The sequence below is a fragment of the Trachypithecus francoisi genome, unplaced genomic scaffold (genome assembly GCF_009764315.1).
Source record: "Trachypithecus francoisi isolate TF-2019V2 unplaced genomic scaffold, Tfra_2.0 Lachesis_group10, whole genome shotgun sequence".
Lineage (NCBI taxonomy): Eukaryota > Metazoa > Chordata > Mammalia > Primates > Cercopithecidae > Trachypithecus > Trachypithecus francoisi.
In genome coordinates this window covers 114859112-114881235 of record NW_022681455.1, presented here as the reverse complement: position 1 = coordinate 114881235, position 22124 = coordinate 114859112, and the positions used below count along the sequence as shown (strand labels likewise).

At 54.8% G+C, this 22124-nt stretch overlaps 1 protein-coding gene across 1 annotated transcript; it reads left to right on the top strand.

Moving 5' to 3' along the window:
* Positions 1–323: 323 nt before the first annotated feature.
* Positions 324–20668, top strand: LOC117088039 (C-type lectin domain family 18 member A). The gene is made up of 13 exons (XM_033218993.1): positions 324–489; positions 7685–7917; positions 8468–8559; positions 10720–10959; positions 15652–15749; positions 16169–16290; positions 16448–16555; positions 17050–17142; positions 17518–17624; positions 18264–18393; positions 18688–18784; positions 19703–19794; positions 20304–20668. The coding sequence occupies exons 2-13, from the start codon at positions 7794–7796 to the stop codon at positions 20339–20341; spliced, it is 1341 nt and encodes a 446-aa protein (XP_033074884.1). The 5' UTR covers positions 324–489; positions 7685–7793; the 3' UTR covers positions 20342–20668.
* The last annotated feature ends 1456 nt before the right edge of the window (positions 20669–22124 follow it).

The window sequence follows — 22124 nt, the reverse complement described above, 5'->3', positions numbered from 1 at the left end:
CAATGGATGTTTTTTTTTTTTTTTTTTTTTTTTTTGAGACGGAGTCTCGCTGTGTCGCCCAGGCTGGAGTGCAGTGGCACGATCTCGGCTCACTGCAAGCTCCGCCTCCCAAGTTCCCACCATTCTCCCGCCTCAGCCTCCGAGTAGCTGGGACTACAGGCACCCGCCACCGCGCCCGGCTAGTTTTTTGTATTTTTAGTAGAGACGGGGTTTCACCGTGTTAGCCAGGAGGGTCTCGATCTCCTGACCTCGTGATCCGCCCACCTCGGCCTCCCAAAGTGCTGGGATTACAGGCTTGAGCCACCGCGCCCGGCGATCATCAATGGATGTTTGTACTTCATTCCCTCCTCAGCCCAGCTGGTCCCACTCCGCGACTGTGCTCTAGGCATTTCATCTCAATTGGGTGACATACTTGAATACAGCAGTTATGAGAACAGCAACCTCAGAAGAACATCTGGCATCCAGACCTCCCCAGCCTATTTACACAAGGTACCAACTTCTGTAAGCCTTGAAAAGCTAAGTCATCCGGGCTGGGCACAGTGGCACACTCCTGTAATCCCAGCATTTTTTGGAAGGCCGAGGCAGGCAGATCACTTGAGGTCAGGAGTTCAAGACCAGTCTGGCCAACATGGGGAAACCCCATCTGTACTAAAAATACAAAAATTAGCCGGGTATGGTAGTGCATGTCTATAATCCCAGCTACTTGAGAGGCTAAAGCAGGAGAATCGCTTGAACCCGGGAGGCGGAGGTTGCAGTGAGCCAAGACCGCACCACTGCACTCCAGCCTGGGCAACAGATCCCTTGGTATAGATACAGGGAGCTTGGGTGGTCTCATCACAGCAGAACCTCAGCTCTTGGCATGTTCTTTTTTTTTTTTTTTTTTTTTTTTTGAGACGGAGTCTTGCTGTGTTGCCCAGGCTGGAGTGCAGTGGCCGGATCTCAGCTCACTGCAAGCTCTGCCTCCCGGGTTCACGCCATTCTCCTGCCTCAGCCTCCAGAGTAGCTGGGACTACAGGTGCCCGCCACCTCGCCCGGCTAGTTTTTTTTTGTATTTTTAGTAGAGACGGGGTTTCACCGTGTTAGCCAGGATGGTCTCGATCTCCTGACCTCGTGATCCACCCGTCTCGGCCTCCCAAAGTGCTGGGATTACAGGCTTGAGCCACCGCGCCCGGCCTGCTTGAGCCACCACGCCCGGCCAATGTTCTTTCCTTTGTTACCAGCTTTTGAAACTGAAGTGTAGTAGAGTCATGAACCAGACTCTGAAACAGGAACCAGACAGAGAAACATTTTAAGAAGTAGCGGCTGACCAGGAGTTGGAGGTTGCAGTGAACTATGGTTGCACCTGTGAATAGCCACTGCACTCCAGCCTGGGCAACATAGTGAGACCCCTATCTTAAAAAAAAAAAAGGGGGGCCAGGCACGGTGGCTCAAGCCTGTAATACCAGCACTTTGGGAGGCCAAGGCAGGTGGATCACAAGGTCAGGAGATCAAGACCATCCTGGCTAACACAGGGAAACCCCATCTCTACCAAAAATACAAAAAATTAGCCGGGCATGCTATTGCATGCCCATAGTCCCAACTACCTGGGAGGCTGAGGTGGGAGGATTACCTGAACCCCAGCTGGGTGACAGAGTGAGACCCTGTCTGGAAAAAAAAAAAAAAAGCAGCTGGGTATGGTGGCACGTGCCTGTAGTCCTACCTGCTCAGGAGGCTGAGGCGTGAGGATGGCTTGAGCCCAGGAGTTCGAGGTTACTCTGAGCAATGAGGGTGCCCTGCACTCCAGCCTGGGTGACAAAGCAAGACCCTCAAATAAAACAAAATAAATTGGCCATAGGCTGGGCGCGGTGGCTCAAGCCTGTAATCCCAGCACTTTGGGAGGCCGAGACGGGCGGATCACGAGGTCAGGAGATCGAGACCATCCTGGCTAACACGGTGAAACCCCGTCTCTACTAAAAAAAAATACAAAAAACTAGCTGGGCGAGGTGGCGGCGCCTGTAGTCCCAGCTACTCGGGAGGCTGAGGCAGGAGAATGGCGTAAACCCGGGAGGCGGAGCTTGCAGTGAGCTGAGATCCGGCCACAGCACTCCAGCCTGGGTGACAGAGCGAGACTCCGTCTCAAAAAAAAAAAAAAAAAAAAAAAAAAAAAAATAAATAAATTGGCCATAAATATAAGAGTTTTTTTGTGTATTGTTCTTTCTGTTCCCTTGATCTGTATCTATCCTTTTTCCATATCTTATAGATGTGATTACTAGAAGTTTCATAGCAAGTTTTGAAATCAGGTAGTATACATTCTCCAGTTTTATTCTTTTTCAGATGTGCTTTGGTTATTCTAATTCCTTTGCGTTTCCATGCAAATTTTAAGATCCAATTTTAAGATCCAATTTGAGATGGATCTTGCTATATTGTCCAGGCTGGTCTGAAACTCCTGGGCTCAAGGGATCCTCCTGCCTCAGCCTCCCAAATAGCTGGGATTACAGGCACATGCCACCACACCTGGCCTCTCAATTGCTTTAAAATAAACACAACAACAAAAATCTTTTGGAAGTTTGATGGGCATTGCATTGAATTAATAGACAAATTTGGGGAGAATTACCATTCATCTATACGGTGAAATCTAACTCTACTAAAAACACAAAAATTGGCCAGGTGTGGTGACTCATGCCTATAATTTCAGCACTTTGGGAGGTCAAGGTGTGCGGCTCACTTGAGGTCAGGAGTTCAAGACCTGCCTGGCCAACATGGTGAAACCCTGCCTCTACTAAAAATATAAAAATTAGCCGGGTGTGGTGGCAGGCGCCTGTGATCCAAGCTAGTTGGGAGGCTGAGGCAGGATAATCACTTAAACCCGGGAGACGGAGGTTGCAGTAGGAAGAGATCACGCTACTGCGCTCCAGCCTGGATGACAGAGCAAGACTCAGTCTCAAAAAACAAACAACGAAACATATTGAGTCTTCTATTCCATGAATGTGAAATGTCTGTGCATTTTTTTAGATCTTTAGTTTCTCTCAGCAATGTTGTTCTAAAGTTTTATATATATGGATTTTTTTTTTTTTTTTTTGAGATTGAGTCTCACTCTGTTGCCTAGTCTGCAGTGCAGTGGCGCATTCTTGGCTCACTGTAACCTCCACCTCCCAGGTTCAAGCAATTCTCCTGCCTCAGCCTCCTGAGTAGAGTAGCTGGGATTACAGTTACCCACCACCACGCCTGGCTAATTTTTTGTATTTTTAGTAGAGATGAGGTTTCACCATGTTGACCAGGCTGGTCTTGAACTCCTGACCTCAAGCAATCCATCCACCTCGGTCTCCCAAAGTGCTGGGATTACAGATGTCACCCTTTATTCTAGTAGGGTTTTTTTTTTTTTAAACATTCCTTCAGATTTTCCACAGTAGAATTATGTCATCTACAAATGAAGATAGTTTTATTTCTTTTCAGTATGGTTGCCTTTAATGTCTTTTTGTTAACTTAATGCACACATTGCACATTCAATAGTACAATGTTTAGTGGGACCGGTGAGGAAAGACATCCTTGCCTTGTTTTGATCTTAGGGAGGAAAGTCTTTGGTCTCACTGTTAAATGTGATATTAGCTGTACGGTTTTCATAAGGGCTGTATTTATTTGCTAGGGCTGCCATACAAGGTACCACAGACTGGGTGGCTTAAAAAACAGAATGTATTTTCTCAGGAGGCATAAAGGCCAAGATCAAGGTGCCAGTGGGTTGGTTTCCTCTGAGGATCTCTCTCCTTGGCTTGTCTACAGCTGCCTTCTCCCTGTGTCTTCACGGGACCTTCCCTCTGTGTGTCTCTTCTTATAACGGGACCGGTCAGGTTCGATCAGGACCCACCCCAGTGACCTCATTTAACTTTAATTACGTCTTTAAAGACCCTATCTCTAAATACAGTGACAAGGAGGTAATGGAGTTAGAACTTCAACATACTAATTTGGGGCTGGGTGTGGTGGCTCACGCCTGTAATCCCAGCAGATGGCTTGAACTTTGAGAGCAGCCTGGGCAAGATGGTGAAGCCCCATCTCTACTGAAAATACAAAAATTACCTGGGTATGGTGGCGCACACCCACAGTCCAGCTACTCAGGAGGCTGAGGTAGGAAGATGGCTTGAGCCTGGGATGTGGAGGTCAAAGCCCCAGAAGCAGAGGTCACAGTGAACCGAAATTGTGCCACTGCACTCCCTCTTCTTCTTTTCTTGGGCAACAGAACCAGACTTCATCTCGAGAAAAATTAAAAAATTAAATAGACATGATTTTTTTTTTTTTTTTTTTTTTAGAATCTCATTCTGTTGCCCAGGCTGGGATGCAGTGGTGTGATCTCAGCTCACTGCAACCTCTGTCTCCTGGGCTCAAGGGATTCTCATACCTGAGCCTCCCAAGTAGCTGGGATTACAGGTGTGTGCCACTATACCCAGCTAAATTTTGTATTTTTAGTAGAGACAGGATTTCGCCATGTTGGCCAGGCTGGCCTCAAACTCCTGACCTCAGGTGATCCGCCCACCTCGGCCTTCCAAAGTGCTGGGACTACAGTCATGAGCCACTGCACCTGGCCTAATTTTTTTTTTTTTTTTGAGACAGAATCTTGGTCTGTTACCCAGGCTGGTGTGTAGTGTCATGATCACAGTTCACTGCAGCCTTGACCTCCCCGGCTCAGGCTATCCTCCCACCTCAGCCTCCCAGGTAGGTGGGACTATGGACACATGCTACCACGCCCAGCTAATTTTTTGTATTTTTTTTAGAGACAGGATTTCACCATGCTGCCCAGGCTGGTCTCAAACTCCTGAGCTCAAGCAGTCCACCCACCTTGGCCTCCCAAAGTGCTGGGATTATAGGTGTGAGCTACTATGCCTGGCCTGGACATGTAATTTTTAGAAGAAAATGTGGCCACAACTCTCCTAGAGTTGAATGGGTTTTTTTGTTGTTGTTTTTTGTTGTTGTTTTGTTTTGTTTTGTTTTTGGAGACCATCAACAAGATTTCAACGCTTTAAAGAAAGGAGCTGCTTCAGGAAGAGACAAAATGACTTGACCACTATAAGCTTCAAGTGCAGACTGGGCAAAGAGGTATCAGCTATGCATGAGCTGGAGAGGGGTGCGATAGATAGAGACACAGGTGATAAAGAAAATATAGCAAAATGTGAATCCTATAGTCTGGGTGGTGGATATAAACCCTGTAATAGCCTCACCTAGGAAAAGTTACCTTGCAAGAACGAGGCTGCCCATTCTCCAAACCCACCCCAGCCACCAAGCAGGCTGCAGTAAAAAGTCTGGGCCCGGGAGGAAGTAGCATGGAAACCAAGTTGCGATGCCCTGGTTAGGGGCCCAGCAGAGGGGTCGTCCTAGCTCTACACCATTGGATACTGAGTTTCAGGAGTGGGAGTGCCATCCTCAGGGTCACACAGCGTGTCGGGTCCAGCCTAGGCCTTCCAGTGTCTCATTAATCTTTTATCCACTCAGCTTCTCTTCTGGCTCATGAACCTTGCTCTCCTGGGACTTTTTTTTTTAGGGGTTGGGGGTGGGACAGAGTCTCGCTCTGTCGCCCAGGATGGAGTACAGTGGTGCCATCTTGGTTCACTGCAACCTCCGCCTCCCAGATTCAAGCAATTCTCCTGCCTCAGTCCCGAGTAGCTGGGACTACAGCTACACCACCCCGTCTGGCTAATTTTTGTATTTTTAGTAGAGACAGGGTTTCACCGTGTTGGCCAGGCTGGTCTCAAGCTCCTGACCTCAAGTGATCTGCTTGCCTTGGCCTCCCAAAGTTCTGGGATTACAGGCGTGAGCCACCGCGCCCGGCCTGGGACTCTTCTTGCAGTGAGCCAGGGTCATGGGGTCCTTAAAAAGTTGCTCCCCCAATCCCCAAAATATATTTTTCTCCCACCTGTCCCAAGTGCCTGGCATCATACCATATGGGTCAACTGGCCATGTTTGCCGTGGAAGCCCAAGAGGAGGAAGTGGGTCTTTTACTACCCGGCACAGCAGAGCTGTGGAAAGTGCACTGAGAAAGGTCAGGATGTGAACTAAAGCATTGGGAATGGGAAGGCAGAGACCTTGGATTAGCTGGGATGCTCCATGCCCTGGCTGAGTGACCTTGGACAAGCCCCTTAGACACACTGAGCCCATTTCCTTATCTCCACGACGGGCATCCCACCTGCTACTGCACCGGGTTGTTGTGGCAATAATTGAACTCACACATGCAAACAGGCTTTAGTTCAATAATTGAACTCACACATGCAAACAGGCTTTGTGAGCTCGATAAACACAGGTGGCTTGGCCAGGTGTGGTGGCTCATGCCTGTAACCCCAGCACTTTGGGAGGCCAAGGTGGGAAGATCGCTTGAGCCCAGGAGGTCAAGGCTGCAGTGAGCTGAGATTATAACACTCCAACCTGAGTGACAGAGTGAGACCGTCTAAAAAATAAAAATACACCAAAAAACAGGTAACTATTAAGCATTGCTAGGACCTGCATGCAGTGACCCTGAGGTGCTGGGTTTCTGTTTGAGGGAGAAGAAACTCCTGAGCCCTTAGGTATTGTGGGGGACACGCAGTTCCAGACTGCCTGCACGTCCTGTATCCCTGGCCTCGTCCGCTTCCCTGGCACCCATGACGATAGCCGCATTCCACTGGTGTTTCCCCAGGAAAGCCAACCCTACCTGCATCTCAGCGGAGCTTCCACGGAGTTGGAACCCCGCTCCGAGAGGGTGCGGGCTCGGGCCAGGGATCACACAAACTCCAGGAGGATGTAGTTGGTTTGCAAGGCTGTGACCTGGTTGAATAACCTTTGATCTGCCCCAAGAGGAATGTGGGCATTAGGCTGCGGCCCGCAGGACAGCCCTGTATTTTCTGAGAAACGTGGCCCACGGTGCAGATCTGCTCCAGCTCACTCTGGTGGGATCATGCCAACCACGGCCGGGCCACGGAACATCGTGGCAAGGTGCTGCCCTCCTGCTACGCCGCCTGTCTAGAAGCAGACTTGATCCGAGCAGGACTGGAGTCAGCCAAGGACATCACATGCTCTGGTCCCCGCCTGCCTTGACTCCTCCTGCCTCACTCCCCCGTGGCCCATAGTCAACGTGGGTGAAGGTCGTGGGCACCGGGGCTGGGCCCAGCCCCCAACACTGCCCAGACAGACTTTCCTAAGGCACCCTTTTCCTAGCGCAGGTGCGGCCTCAGCCCACCCCTCTTCAGGCCCACAGATTGCACCTCTCTGGTGTGCGGTTACCTCTTGCCTATGTTTAATTCATGGCTAGGGGGTTGGGACGAGCTTCCTAAGAAAGGAAAGAACTCCCCTGGGGTCTTGCCCAGTTCCTGCTCACCAGAAGGACCATAGCTGAGGTTACAGCCTCCTCCCAGGGCCCAGGTCTGGGGAGTGGAAGCCATCAGTGGGCTCGGAGGACACTGTCCCAGCCAGGACACAGCCGTTGGTCCCTAATCCGCAGCCCTGGAATGTCCGTGGGCCAATCAGCGGGGTCTCTGGGGGCTCCCCAAGGGCGCTAATAATCCTACAATGATTAGCAGGGGCCGCGGGGTCAGTGCACACCACTCTGCCTGCTGTCGGGGGCGGGCTGGCCAGGCTGAGGCCAGAGCAGGCAGGCATCCCCCGGAGTCGTCTCTTTTCATGCCAGCGCCAACAGGAGACTGTTTGGACACACTGATTACTCACTCACCAGCCTCCCTCTTTTGTCCAGCAGCCCAGCCTGACTCCTGGAGATTGTGAATAGCTCCATCCAGCCTGAGAAATAAGCCGGGTGGCTGAGCCAGGCTGTGCTCGGAGCGCCTGACAGGCCCAACAGACCCATGCTGCATTCAGAGACCTCCCCTGCCCGGGGGTACTTCCTGGCTGTGCTCCTGGCCCTCCTTGGCACCACCTGGGCAGAGGTGTGGCCACCCCAGCTACAGGAGCAGGCTCCGATGGCCGGAGGTAAGGGACACCTGGTGAGGAGGTAGGTGGAGGCACCATTACGAGCTCTGTGGAGTGGGTGCTAGGAGACTTCTGGAAGTCTGAGCCCCAGGCCAGTCCTGCAGGTGGTTTAATGAGGAAGTCCTGGGACAGCCTGGGGGCAGTGAGGGGTGGATGCTGGACTGGGGAGGAAGGAGGAGGAAGGGGGGCCAGGGCTGGGGTCAAGAAGGAATGCCGGAGGGAGTCTGTGGGTGGGGCCTGGAGAAACTCAGTGGCCCAGAGGAGCCCCAGACAGGGGCCTACTGGGAGCCAGGGCTGGGCCCCCTACACCCAGCCCCCACCCCTGTTCCCTCCCGCCACCCCTACCCCAGCACTCAGCCCACGCCTGCTGTACCTGGTCTCCCAGCCTGGCTGCATCGCTGTGCCCCCCGTCCCCTGCACCCACCACACTCCTCTCCTATCTTGTTTTCTGAGGGTGGGGGCACGTGCTTATTTTGCTCTGTTGGGTCCAGGTGCCCCCATCCTCGGGCTGCCTAAGAACGGAAAGAACTCCCTTCTCTCCCCACCCCAGCCCTGAACAGGAAGGAGAGTTTCTTGCTCCTTTCCCTGCACAACCGCCTGCGCAGCTGGGTCCAGCCCCCTGCGGCTGACATGCGGAGGCTGGTGAGTACCAGACCCAGCTGGGCTCTGCCAGGGGGGTGGCTGGAGGCACAGACCCCAGAGGGCAGCTCAGGAGGCCATCCCTGTCCAGGCACTCTTCCACTTGACCAGGGTGGGCAGGCACAGCCAGGCACCTTGGCCCTGAGGGACCAAGGCCCTGGTTGCTGGGGGTCTCTGCAACTTCTTAACCCCCCCACCCTCAGTTCAGGAGGTCGGGCCCCTTGGCTTCCACTTGCCTGAAGGGCAGGACCTTGGGCCTTCCCTGGCATCTTGTTGCCACGGAGACCAGGAGCCGCTGGAGGAGCTGGATCTCCTCCTCCAGGGAAGGAGCCCTGCAGGATGGGCGGGCGGGCCAGGGAGGGAGAGGGTCCTGCTGGGCTGGGGAGGGGCTTCTGTGCAAGGACCCAGCGCCTCCTCCTGAGCTTATCTGAGCCACTAGGACGGGCCTTGCCCATGTTCTCTGCTCACTCAGTCGTCCGCATTTTCAGCAGGGGCCGGGGATCGGGGGTATAGTGTTCTCCACCAGCCCGGCTGGGGCTGCTGGGTTGGGGCTGTCATCTGGGGGCTCAGAAACGCTGCCCCCCATTGTCTGGGACCCCAGCAGCCCCAGCCCATGTTAGCAGGCAAGGGAGCCAGGGCAGGGTGGTGGGGGCGGGAGGGTTCCCCATGGCTGCTTCCCATGAACTCCTCCGAGGCAGGCAGCCCTGGTGGCGTCCTTGAGCACTCTAGGGTCAGTTTCCCAGGAGGTGGGGGTGGGGTGGCTAAATGGGGGAGGTCGCTTCGCTCCCTTTCCCCGCCCTGAGTGGCTCTGCCCCTCCTCAGGCTCAGACCCGGGTGCCGCCAGGGCTGCTCCCAGCTGTGACCTCCGTGGTGGGTACTCCTGCCTGGGACCCCAGGAGGGCCTGCGGCGGTCGATGACTGGCAGTTGGCACCCTTCCCAGGGCCCTTTTGTCAAAGTCCTAGAAAACTTCATTTCCATAAAGGTGCAAATGGAGCTCCATGTCTCAGCCTCCCTCATGGCCCGGCCCCGAGCACCCTCCGGGCCTCTAGGGCTCTGGGGCACCCCTTCTTTGGACACAGTGGAGACGGAAGGTCTTGTGGAGGTGTGGGGTTGCTGAGGGACCCTGGGGAGCCCCCAACTCCTGGCCCCAGCCTTCATCAGAGGTAAAACCCTGATGGACATTAGTGCAGGGTAAAGTTGGCTTGGGGTGCAGCCCTGAGGGCCCCTCACCCTGCACCCACTCAGTGCTTGTGAGTTCTAGCCTACAGGCACCTCCCTGTTCCAATTACAGATGAGCTCAGAGAGTCTCGGGAGATCAGGCGGCTGCAGCAGGTCACCCAGGGGTAGCGATTGCCAGGCCCCTTGTTTAAGAAGAGGGAGGGGGCTGGGCGCGGTGGCTCAGGCCTGTAATCCCAGCACTTTGGGGGACTGACGCAAGCAGATCACCTAAGGTTAGCAGTTTGAGACCAGCATGGCCAACGTGGTGAAACCCCGTCTCTACTAAAAATACAAAAATTAGCCAGATGTGGTGTCACATGGCTCTAATCCCAGTTAATTGGGAGGCTGAGGCAGGAGAATCGCTTGAACCTGGGAGGCGGAGGTTGCAGTAAGCCGAGACTGCTCCACTGCACTCCAGACTGGGCAACAGGGTGAGACTCTGTCTTAAAAAAAAAAGAAGAAGAGGGAGGGGGCGGGGTCAGCTATGCGTGGTAGGGAGCCGATGAGGCGGTACCGGGGGCAGGAGACTAGGGCAGAGAGGCATGGCTGTAGGGCGTTTTGCATCACAGGAGGGCAGCATGGCCGGGTGGGAGTAGGGGAGCCTTTCTGACAATGGCCAGGGCCCAAACACAGAACCAGTCTGTAAGGCGTGAGCACTGCTCACATGACCAGAAGGGAGAAAGACAGCAGGAGCCCATCCCACTGCCTGGGCAGGGCTGAAGGATGCCCACAACAGGATTCAGAGATGGAGGCTCAGACCTGAGAGGCCGGGCTCCTCCTGGACGAGCATCAGACAACACCAGTGCTTCCTCCAGCAGGACTCCTCATCCAGTGCTCTCTTTGCCTCCTGACCTGGCACCTGGTGGATGCTCAGAGATAGTAGGGGAGGCCTGGACCAGCAGTCAAAGGCCTCCCACAGATGTCTCTGTTTGTGCTCCCCGCAGGACTGGAGTGAAAGCCTGGCCCAACTGGCTCAAGCCAGGGCAGCCCTCTGTGGAACCCCAACCCCGAGCCTGGTATCTGCCCCGTGGCGCACCTTTCAAGTAGGCTGGAACGTGCAGCTGCTGCCCGCGGGCTCAGCGTCCTTTGTCGAAGTGGTCAGCCTGTGGTTTGCAGAGGGGCAGCGGTACAGCCACGTGGCAGGGGAGTGTGCCCGCAATGCCACCTGCACCCACTACACGCAGGTGAGTGTGTTACAGTGAGGCCGGCGTGCCAGCTCCCAGATACAGGCTCCTGCTGGGCCATCTCAGAAGAGGCTAGTTTGTCCTAAATGTTGGGATTCCTTTTCCTCCAATTTGTTTAGTTTTACTTTTTTTTTTTTTTCTTTTGAGACAGAGTCTTGCTCTGTTGCCCAGGCTACAGTGCAGTGGCGCAATCTCGGCTCACTGCAACTTCCGCCTCCTGGGTTCAAGTGATTCTTGTGCTTCAGCCTCCTGAGTAGCTGGGACTACAGGCATGTGCCACCAGGCCTGGCTAATGGTTTTGTACTTTTAGTAGAGATGGAGTTTCACCATGTTGGCCAGGTTGGTCTTGAACTCCTGGCCTCAAGTGATCTGCCCGCCTCAGCCTCCCAAAGTGCTGGGATTACAGGCGTGAGTCACTGTGCCCGGCCATATTTTTGCTTTTTTGGAGACACGGTCTCACTCTGTCACCCCAGGCTGGAGTGCAGTGGCATGATCTCAGCTCACTGCAACCTCTGCCTCCTAGATTCAAGCGATTCTTGTGCCTCAGCCTCCCGAGTAGCTGGAATTACAGGTACACACCACTACACCCAGCTCATTTTTTTTGTATTTTTAGTAGAGATGGGGTTTCACCATGTTGGCCAGGCTGGTCTTGAACTCCTGAACTCAAATGATCTGCCCGCCTCAGCCTCCCAAAGTGCTGGAATTATAGGCGTGAGCCACTACGCCTGGCCTAAGCCACTTTTTTTCAATCTGAAATATGAATAATTTCAAACATAAACTTATTTATTTATTTATTTATTTATTTATTTGAGACGAAGTCTTGTTCTGTCACCCAGAATGGAGTGGAATGGTGTGATCGCAGCTCACTAGAACCTACACCTCCCAGATTCAAGTGATTCTTCTGCCTCAGCCTCCCAAGTAGCTGGGACTACAGGCATGAGCCACCACACCCGGCTAATTTTTGTATTTTTAATAGAGATGGGGTTTCACCATGTTGGCCAGGCTGGGTCTCAAACCCCTGACCTCAAGTGATCCACCTGCCTGGGCCTCCCAAAGTGCTGGCATTACACATGTGAGCCACCGTGCCTGGCCTCAAACATAAATTTAAAATGGCCCCACTCTTACCCACTACCTAGGTTTAGAAGATGCTACTAAACTAAAGCCCCGCTCCTCCCCTTTCCCTGCTGTCCCTCCCTGGAGGGAATCTTCTTGAAGTTCAGGAGCATCACTGCCAAGCAAGTTTCCATTTTTTCTCTTCATTCAACAGATATTTGTCGAGGGTCTTCTATACACATCAGGCACTGTTCAGGTGCTAAGGTATGGCACTGAAAAACACAAGCGAAATCCCAGGAAATACTGAATACCTCCATGCAAGTGTGTTGTGCATGGTTAAGTATTACACAAGGCTGGGCGTGGTGGCTCACGCCTGTAATCCCAGCACTTTGGGAGGCCAAGGTGGGAGGATTGCCTGAGCCCAGGAGTTTGAGACCAGCCTGGGCCACATGGCAAAAACCTGCCTCTACAAAAAATACAAAAATTACCCGGGTGTGATGGTGTGTGCCTGTAGTTCCAGTTACTTGGGAGGCTGAGGTAGGAGAATTGCTTGAGCCTGGGAGGTGAAGATTGCACTGAGCTGAGATTGCACCATTGCACTCCAGCCTGGCCAGCAGGAGTAAAACCCTGTCTCAGAAAAAAAAGAACATGTGCCTACAACTAGGTGTTGCCAAAGTGATTACACCAACTGGGCAGACCAGCAAACCAGTTCCCACTTCCCAAAGATCTTGTGGCTCTTTAATTTTTTTTTTTTTTTTTTTTTTTTTTTTGAGACGGAGTCTTGCTCTGTCACCCAGACTGGAGTGCAGTGGCACGATCTCGGCTCACTGCAAGCTCCACCTCCCGTGTTCACACCATTCTCCTGCCTCAGCCTCCCAAGTAACTGGGACTACAGGCACCCACCACCACACCCGGCTAATTTTTAGTATTTTTTAGTAGAGACGTGGTTTCACCATGTTAGCCAGGATGATCTCAATCTCTTGACCTCATGATCTGCCTGCCTCGGCCTCCCAGAGTGTTGGGATTACAGGTGTGAGCCACTGTGCCCAGCCCTGGCTCCTTAAGTTTTGTCAGACTCAAAGGTGTGAAAAACCTACCCCTGTTTTCTTGTTGTTGGTTTTTGTTTGTTTTGTTTTTGTTGGGTTTTTTTGAGTCAGAGTCTCGCTCTGTCACCCAGGCTGGAGTGCAGTGGTGCGATCTCGGCTCACTACAACCTCCTCCTCCCGGGTTCAAGAGATTCTCCCGTGTCAGCCTCCTGAGTAGCTGGGATTACAGATGCCCACCACCACACCCGGCTAATTTTTGTATTTTTAGTAGAGACAGGGTTTTGCCATGTTGGCCAGGCTGGTCTCGAACTCCTGACCTCAGGTAATCCACCCACCTCGGCCTCCCAAACTGTTGGGATTACAGGCATGAGCCACCGTACCTGGCCTCTACTATTGTTTCTAATTTTCTTGATATGAATGTTTAGATCATTAATTTAAAATCTTTTTTTGTTTCTACTATATACATTTAAAGCTATAAATTTCCCTTTAAACGATTTCAGCTACATCCAATAAGTTTTGATATTTAATGTTTTCATTGTTATTTAGGGATGTTTTTTCTATTTCCAATCATGATGTTGTCTTTGTTTGTTTTGAGACAGAGTCTGGCTCTGTCGCCCAGGCTGGAGTGCAGTGGTGCAATCTCAGCTCACTGCAGCCTCAACTTCCTGGGCTCAGGTGATCTTCCCACCTCAGGTCCAAAGTAGATGGGACTACAGGTGTATGCCACCATGCCTGGCTAATTTCTTGAATTTGCATTAGAGAAGGGGTTTTGCCATGTTGACCAGGCTGATCTTGAACTTCTGAACTCGCATGATCCACCCCACTCAGCCTCCCAAAGTGCTGGGATTACAGATGTGAACCATCACACCTAGCCGTGATGTTGTTTTAGCTTTTGAAGTGTATCTTTAAGTTTCTGAACTATGTTATCTTCTTAATTTACTTGTAAATTACTCACTTTAAATTTCATTGCACTGAATTCATAGAATGTGGCCTGTAGGATGTGCTGATTCTTTGGTATTTGTTGAAACTTGCATAGTGGTCTAATGTGTGGTCTTGCTTTGTGGTTTGCAGAAGTTCCATGCATTCTGAAAAACAATACATGTTCTCTAAGTGTTGGATACATGTCTATGATCACATGTTCACACCTGCCTGCTGTAAGCCAGTCTTGTACATGTAATTTTTAGTCTCTACTAGAGACTTTGTTTCACTTTTCTTACATATTGGCCATTTGTGCTATTTCCAAGTTGTCGCTCTTTCTAAAGGTCAGCCACTTGGGTTGGGCTCAGCAGGGAGGTTTTTTTTTTTTTTGAGATGGAGTCTTGCTCTGTCGCCCAGGCTGGAGTGCAGTGGCTGGATCTCAGCTCACTGCAAGCTCCGCCTCCCAGGTTTACGCCATTCTCCTGCCTCAGCCTCCCGAGTAGCTGGGACTACAGGCGCCCGCCACCTCGCCTGGCTTGTTTTTTGTATTTTTTAGTAGAGACGGGGTTTCACCATGTTAGCCAGGATGGTGTCGATCTCGTGACCTCATGATCCACCCGTCTCGGCCTCCCAAAGTGCTGGGATTACAGGCTTGAGCCACCACGTCCAGCCAACAGGGAGGTTTTCTGGTCTTGGTTGGGCTCACTCATATGCCTGCAATCAACTAGGGGGCTGGCTGGGAACTGGCTGTGCAAAAAGGCCTCTAGTGGTTCATCTGTGTTCCATGAGGCCTTCCAACCTCCACCAGGCTTTACTGAGCTTCTTCATGTGGTGGGTGAGCATGGTTCTGTGAGAATGAGTAGAAATGGCAAGGTCTCTAAAGGCCAAGTTCAAAATCGGCTCAGTATCACTTCTACTGCATTCTGGGGGCCAACACCAGTTACAGGGCCAGCCAGATTCAAGGAGCAAGGAAAGAGACACCTCTGCTTGCTGCAAAAAGCTGCAGAGTCACATTTAAAAGAGTGGGCTAGTGCAAGAAGTGAAGGGTTGTGGTCATAATGCAGTCACAAGGCCCTTGATGTCCCAGTCTTTTTTTTGGCTAGTCCCCTCCACCCATCAACGATCTCCCCTCCCTTCAGGTATCTGCTAGCCCTCCCCTCTCCATTCCCCTCTCAACTAAGAAAGCCTTCCTAGTCCGGGCATGGTGGCTCACACCTATAATCCCAGCATTTTGGGAGGCTGAGGCAGGCGGATCACCTGAGGTTGGGAGTTCGAGACCAGTCCAACATGGAGAAACCCCATCTCTACTAAAAATACAAAAAAAATTAGCCAGGCGTGGTGGCAGTCACCTGTAATCCCAGCTACTCGGGAGATTGAGACAAGAGAATCGCATGAACCCAGGAGGTGGAGGTTGTGGTGAGCAGAGATCGTGCCATTGCACTGCAGCCTGGGCAACAAGAGCGAAACTCCATCTCAAAAATAAAAAAATAAAAAATAAATAAATAAGCCTTCCTGGACTATTCCCACCCATGCTTCTACCCCTGCCCAGGACAGCTGCTGCTCCTGACCCCCCAAGGAGATGAGGGAACCTCTGTCTGCCTGGATGATAGTGAAAGCTGTGTTCCCCTCGCCAAGAGTTCACAATAGGGTTTCTGATCCCCTGTGTCTCCTGTAGCTCGTGTGGGCCACCTCAAGCCAGCTGGGCTGTGGGCGGCACCTGTGCTCTGCAGGCCAGGCAGCGATAGAAGCCTTTGTCTGTGCCTACTCCCCCGGGTAAGCCCTGCTACACCCTCTGCTGGGATGTCTGGGAGGCAGGGAGGGGCGCTTTCACTGAGGGTGAGATGCCGCCCCATCCACCTGAAAGTAAAGTCCCTGACACCTTCCTCTGCACCCTTGGTGGGAGAGGGGAGGAGAGGAAAGGCAGAGGGTGCTGAAGATTGTGGCCATGCAGAAGGTTCTGCTCTGTGGATGCCCCTTCCTGGGTACTGGTCCTGGTATCAGGGAGTTTGTCCAGGATTCGTTTGCAGGTCATCTCTTCTCTCCCAGGGAATCTCTCTCTCTCACCCAGCTCCCTGACTCTCTGGCCAGGCCGCAGGAACTGTAGGGGCCAGGGGGCAGGCAGCAGGGACCCACCACTGCCTTGCCCAAGGCCAGGCCCTCCCACACCCTGTGGTGCCTGTTTGTCCTCACAGAGGCAACTGGGAGGTCAACGGGAAGACAATCGTCCCCTATAAGAAGGGCGCCTGGTGTTCGCTCTGCACAGCCAGCGTCTCGGGCTGCTTCAAAGCCTGGGACCACGCAGGGGGGCTCTGTGGTGAGTGCATGAGGGCTCGGTCTGGTGACCCTGGGGTAGGGATGGCAGCATCCTACTGGGCTGTCCCGGAAGCCCTGACCCTCAGCACCCAGGGAGGCTCCTGCCCGGCCTGCTGGGAGGAGACCCTTCTCTCGGAGTCCCCTCCTCCTCTGACCAGAGGTCCCCAGGAACCCTTGTCGCATGAGCTGCCAGAACCATGGACGTCTCAACATCAGCACCTGCCACTGCCACTGTCCCCCTGGCTACACGGGCAGGTACTGCCAAGGTGAGGGCACCGGAGCCTGGGTGTGCCCAGCTCTGCTCTCGCGGCAGGTCCTGGGGCTGCTATACTTCCTGAGTCTCAAGGGTGTTAGGGTGCTGACCGTGTACTCCCTGAGTCTGCCCACTGCATAGCACTAGCTGTTTGCCAGACCCTGAGCTGTGCAGGAGATTCACGGTGAAATCAGGTTCAGCCCCTTAGGCTTTGGGAGGAGGACAGAATTAGGATCCAGAAGTGGATTCCTGCCCCACTGCCCCTCAACCCTAACCCACTCTGTGACCATGGGCAGGTCACCTCCAAACTCCAATATGTCTCTTTCTACAATGGGAACCAATCCAAAGACACCAGGCATGCCAGCAATCAGAAGCCTTTGTGGTTCTGTCTGGGAGGGGTATTTTTGCTGTGGTTGGCATTCTCTGGATGTTCGAGGCCTTTGGGGGGCAGCCTGGGGTCCAGAAGGCTGGGGGCTGAGCCTCTGCCCCACTGCCCTGCCCTGGCAGTGCGGTGCAGCCTGCAGTGTGTGCATGGCCGGTTTCGGGAGGAGGAGTGCTCGTGCGTCTGTGACGTCGGCTACGGGGGAGCCCAGTGTGCCAGTGAGTCCTGTCCCAGGGCCCCCAAAGAGCCAGCCCCTCCCAAGACCCCCTTCAATGGGGCATCAGCTCCCAGGAGCCCACTGTGTACCTCCCTTTCCAACTAATTAAGTGACAAGTTGAGAGCTTGAAACTGGCCACAGCATGGATATTTACACCAAAGAAATTGGCAAATGCTACAAACCATGGATTTTTTTTTTCTTTTGAGAGAGAGCAAGCTCAATGTTCCACACTTACCAGCACACTCCTGACCCTCACCACCCACTCTTTTGGAGCAGGTGGCCAGAGGAAGGGGCACCCTGAGCTTAGCTCCCTGGCAGGGCAGGAAAGGGCAGCGATTCTGAAGTCCACACACAAACTCAGGCTCCCCTACCGCAGCCAAGGTGCATTTTCCCTTCCACGCCTGTGACCTGAGGATCGACGGAGACTGCTTCATGGTGTCTTCAGAGGCAGACACGTATTACAGAGCCAGGATGAAATGCCAGGTGACGGTCACCCCTACCTTCCCAGGGACCCCCCCGGGCCTCAAGTGAGGGTCTTAATGGAGGAACCCTGCAGTGAGAGATGGTTTCTTCAGTGTCTCTGACCTCACCCTGTTCATCAGCATAAAGCAGAGGTCATGGACTCCGAGGCTTATAGAAGCCAGGAGGTCACTTATTGACCTGAGGGGCCAAGGTCAAGGCCAACCTCCATCTAAGGGAGTTCCAGCCACTGGTTGCCTTGCAGGAGGGAATGCAAGATCAGAGTGGCCAGAGCTCGGGGCTGCTCAATAAAACCAGCAGCTCAGACTTCCACTGGCAGCTCTCGAAACCACCGTTAATTTCTGGGGTTGGCAGTCAACTCAGATATATTGAAGACACTGTGCAGGTGAAACTAGAACATCCTCAGGGGCCAGACCTTGCCCGGGCCTGTGGGCTGCCAGTCAGGCCCCTGTGCACAGGGAGAAGAGAACTCGCACATGTGAACAGAAGGGACTCCTGCTCTTGGAAGGGAGACTGTGCGGGCTGGGGGTGATGACACCCTGGCCAGCACACACACGTGACATCCTCGGCCATGGCCAGGGGTGGCAGGAAGGGGCAGCCTTCCTCGAAGCCCTGCCTATGTGACCTGGGGTGGGGTTACAGAGGAAAGGTGGGGTGCTGGCCCAGATCAAGAGCCAGAAAGTGCAGGATATCCTCGCCTTCTACCTGGGCCGCCTGGAAACCACCAACGAGGTGACTGACAGTGACTTCGAGACCAGGAACTTCTGGATCGGTGAGTGCCCGGCTGATTGGGGGTGTGGCGAGTAAGGGATTGTGATGCCCTACCCTGCTGCAGGAACCCTGGGCTGTGGCAGCTGCCAGCAGATGGCGAGGGTGTGGTAAGGGCCTGGAGCCCAGAGCGGGGCCAGCTGCTCACCCCCTTTCCCGGGGAGGGCCCAGGTAGGGAGCACATGGGGGCTGCCAGCACTGGCAGGAGGGGCCAGCAAAGCAGCTGGCAGCAGACTCCAGGGTCTGAGTGGGCCGGGGGACCTCTGGCCGTGGGCCAGCCTCAACTATCCCGGCCCAGGGCTCACCTATAAGACTGCCAAGGACTCCTTCCGCTGGGCCACAGGGGAGCACCAGGCCTTCACCAGTTTTGCCTTTGGGCAGCCTGACAACCAGGGGTGAGTGTGGGGTGCCTCCCTCCCCTGGGCCTCCTTCTCACTCGGGCCTGCCTGGCAGGGCCCCCAGGCTACACTGAAGAGCCCCTCTGCCCCATCCTGCTGCCTGACTGGGTCCTTTGAAGATCTGAGCCTTCCCTGGTGCCTGCTCAGATGCCAGAGAGTTGTGGGCACAGCTGGTGTGGGCCAGTGCTGTGGTGAGGGAGATGTAAGCTGGAAGGCATGTCACGTGGGAGAGAGGGGCCCAGGAAGCCTCCATCCATCTGTCCATCCCCAGTGTCCCCTGGCTGTGACTCCATCCCTCCAACTCTCATCCACTCACCCCTCCCTCTGCGTGCCCTCTGACTGCATCAGTTACACTGACGCCAGCATTCCTTAGCTGTCACGCCCCCTGCAGTCATTCACAATACAACCCCACACCTGCGGACCCACCAGCCATCCTGTACCAAGAACCCTCTGGTCATGTGGCCCCACCCTGCTCTTCAAAGCCCAGGAATGCCCAGGGCCGGGGTGGAGGTGGTCCTGCTGCCAGGCTACCAAGGGCTCCAGTGATTTTACCCAGCCCTCCTTGCCGGCAGCCGGCCTGTGCCCCTGTCCTATTGCCTGGAGGTAGTCGGCCTTGTTGGGTTCCCAGGTATACCTCTCAAGTGGGGCTGTCTATTCCAGTCCACACCGTCCCCACAGGCTGGCGTGGCTGCCATGGGGTAGGCAGAGCTGCCATCCCAGGAAGGGGCTTCCCTGAGAAGTGGTCTGGGAAGCAGGGATGGGGGCTCGGGGATGGGCCTGGTTCCCAGCAGCCCCATCTGCAGGTGGGGGCCCTGGAGCCCCTGAGATGCAGGGTCCTGATGGCTGGAGAGTTTAGGCCTCTCCCAGACCCCTGACTCCACTCTTCCCTCCTGAGCACCACACCCTGGCCTGCAGGTTTGGCAACTGCGTGGAGCTGCAGGCATCAGCTGCCTTCAACTGGAACGACCAGCGCTGCAAAACCCGAAACCGTTACATCTGCCAGTTTGGTGAGGGCCTTCCTGAGGCTCCCCTTCTCTGATCCCTGTCCCTGGGGGTGCTGCTGACCCGGTCCAGCCTGCAAGGGTATCTAGGTGGCAGGTTCAGGGTGGGTCTGGGCACACAGGGCCATGGAGGATGCCCTGCTCAGGGCCTTGTACCTGTGGGCTCCTGAGCCCAGAGGGGCAGCGACAGGCCCAGCATCACACAGCAAGGCCACACAGGCAGGACTAGAGCTGCAGCTCTGCAGGGAATTTCTCCAAGGACCCTCTCCTCCTGTCATGAAAGCTACTGCCTGGGAACCTGTTGGGTTCCTCGGTGTTCCTGGGAGCCCCATGAACTATGGTGGAGGCAGAGGTGAAAGCTGGCATGGCACCAGCTCCCAGCAGCCCCTGCTAGGAAGGTCGGGAGCATCACAGGAACCACGGCCATGGGCAATTCCAGGCTGAGCGCAGCAGGGCCCCCATTTTGGGACTGCCTGGGCTGCCATCGGGCCCTGCTCTCTTCTGCTTCCTTCCAGCCCGGGAGCACATCTCCCGGTGGGGTCCAGGGTCCTGAGGCCTGGCCACACGGCTCCCTCGCCTGCCCTGGGTGCACCGGCTCTGCTTACCTGTCTGCCCACCTGTCTGGAACAAGGGCCAGGTTAAGACCACATGCCTCACGTCCAAAGAGGTCTTAGACCTTGCACAATGCTGGAAGTTGGGCAGAGAGAGGCATGGAGGCCAGTGGGGGCCAGGGAGTGAGTATTAGATGCTGAAGGAGAAGACTCCGCCAGTGGTCCAAAGAGGCTGCTCTCTTCTAACTGGCCCAGGCCCTGTGGGGCAGCGGAGCTTCCCTGTGGCATGAACCCCACTCGGTATTAAACTAAGTTGTGAATCAGCTGAACCTGTGCGTGCTCATTTCAAAGGGAAATTCAGATGATCCAGGACCACCCTGGAGAGACCAGAGGGGGCCTGAGGCTTCACTGCAGAGGCCTCCACCCACCTATTCCCTTTCCTGGTCGCCTTCATGGTCCAGGACACTCTCTGGAAGTTCTGGGGCTCCCCAAGAAGAGGAAGACCAGACTCTGCCTCAGCGAGGGGCAGTTCTCATGGCTGGGCCCAGGCAGGCAGGGTATTAATGGAAGCTGCCCTGGATGTCTGGGAGACCACGCGTGTGTCTTGCCCCCACTGGCGGAGTGTCATCACACCTGGACCGATGGTGGTCAGAATCTGTGCAGTCCCGCTCCCTCACTCAGCTCCTCAAACGTCACCGCACAAGAAGTTATCACTATCCCAGTTTACAGCTGAAGAACTGAAGGCACAGAAAGATTGACTTGCACAAGATCACACAGCTGGGAGTCAAATCCAGTGAGTCTGGCTGTCGTTTATTTATTTATTTTTCTTTTTGAGACAGAGTCTCGCTCTGTCGCCCAGGCTGGAGTGCAGGGATGCAATCAGGGTTCACTGCAGCCTCGAACTCCCAGGCTCAAGCGATCCTCTTGCCTCAGCCTCCCAAGTAGCTGGGACCACAGGTCCACACTGCCGCGCCACACTAATTTTTGTGTTTTTTGTAGAGACGGGGTGGCACCATGTTGCTCAGGCTGGTCCCGAACTCCTGGGCTCAAGCGATCCGCCATCGTGGGCCTCCCAAAGCGCTGGGGTTCCAGGCGCACGGCCCCGCGCCGGCCCAGTCTTTCCCTCTCCCACTGCTTCCCAGGGCTTCGCCTGACTAAGCGGGCGCGGGCAGCTGTGCTGCGTCCCGACTCAGCGCGGACCTAAGCGGGGCGATCACACAGATGCCTCCAGCTCTCTCTACCGCCCCCGAAGGCGCTCAGCCCTCCCAGGCCGCGGCCGCAGCGTCCGGAGAGGCTGCCCTACGCATGCCCGCGGGAGGCGGGTGGCCCGGGCGCGCGCTGCCCGAGGCCTGGGGGCGGTGGGGGCAGCACGGGCTGGGCGGCCGAACCGCGACCTTCGCACCCCGCCCTACGCCTGGTTGGGGACCGGACGCGCCGTCGTGAGTGGGGCGGGTGCAGGTGTCCCTGGGGACCGGGGGCAGACACCGGTGCGGGACGACCTGCTCCCGAGGGGGTCCGCAGGCCACACCCAGAGAAACGGGGGTGCCTACAGTCACCGCCGCGGTGCGCCCCATTCCGAAGCTTTGACCCCCTGAATCAGCGTCGGGGCAGGGATCCGCGTGGGGTGCGAGAGGCTGGGAAACTGGGGAGTCCCGGGCCTCTTCTGGAGCCGCCCGCCCTTGGCTGGCTGGTCCTCCTCTTCCGCGGCTCCCGCCGGGCTGGGCCCTGGGCCGCCCTCGCTCCCTCCCCGCTGCAGCCTCCCTTGCGTGTGTCGCTCACTCTGCT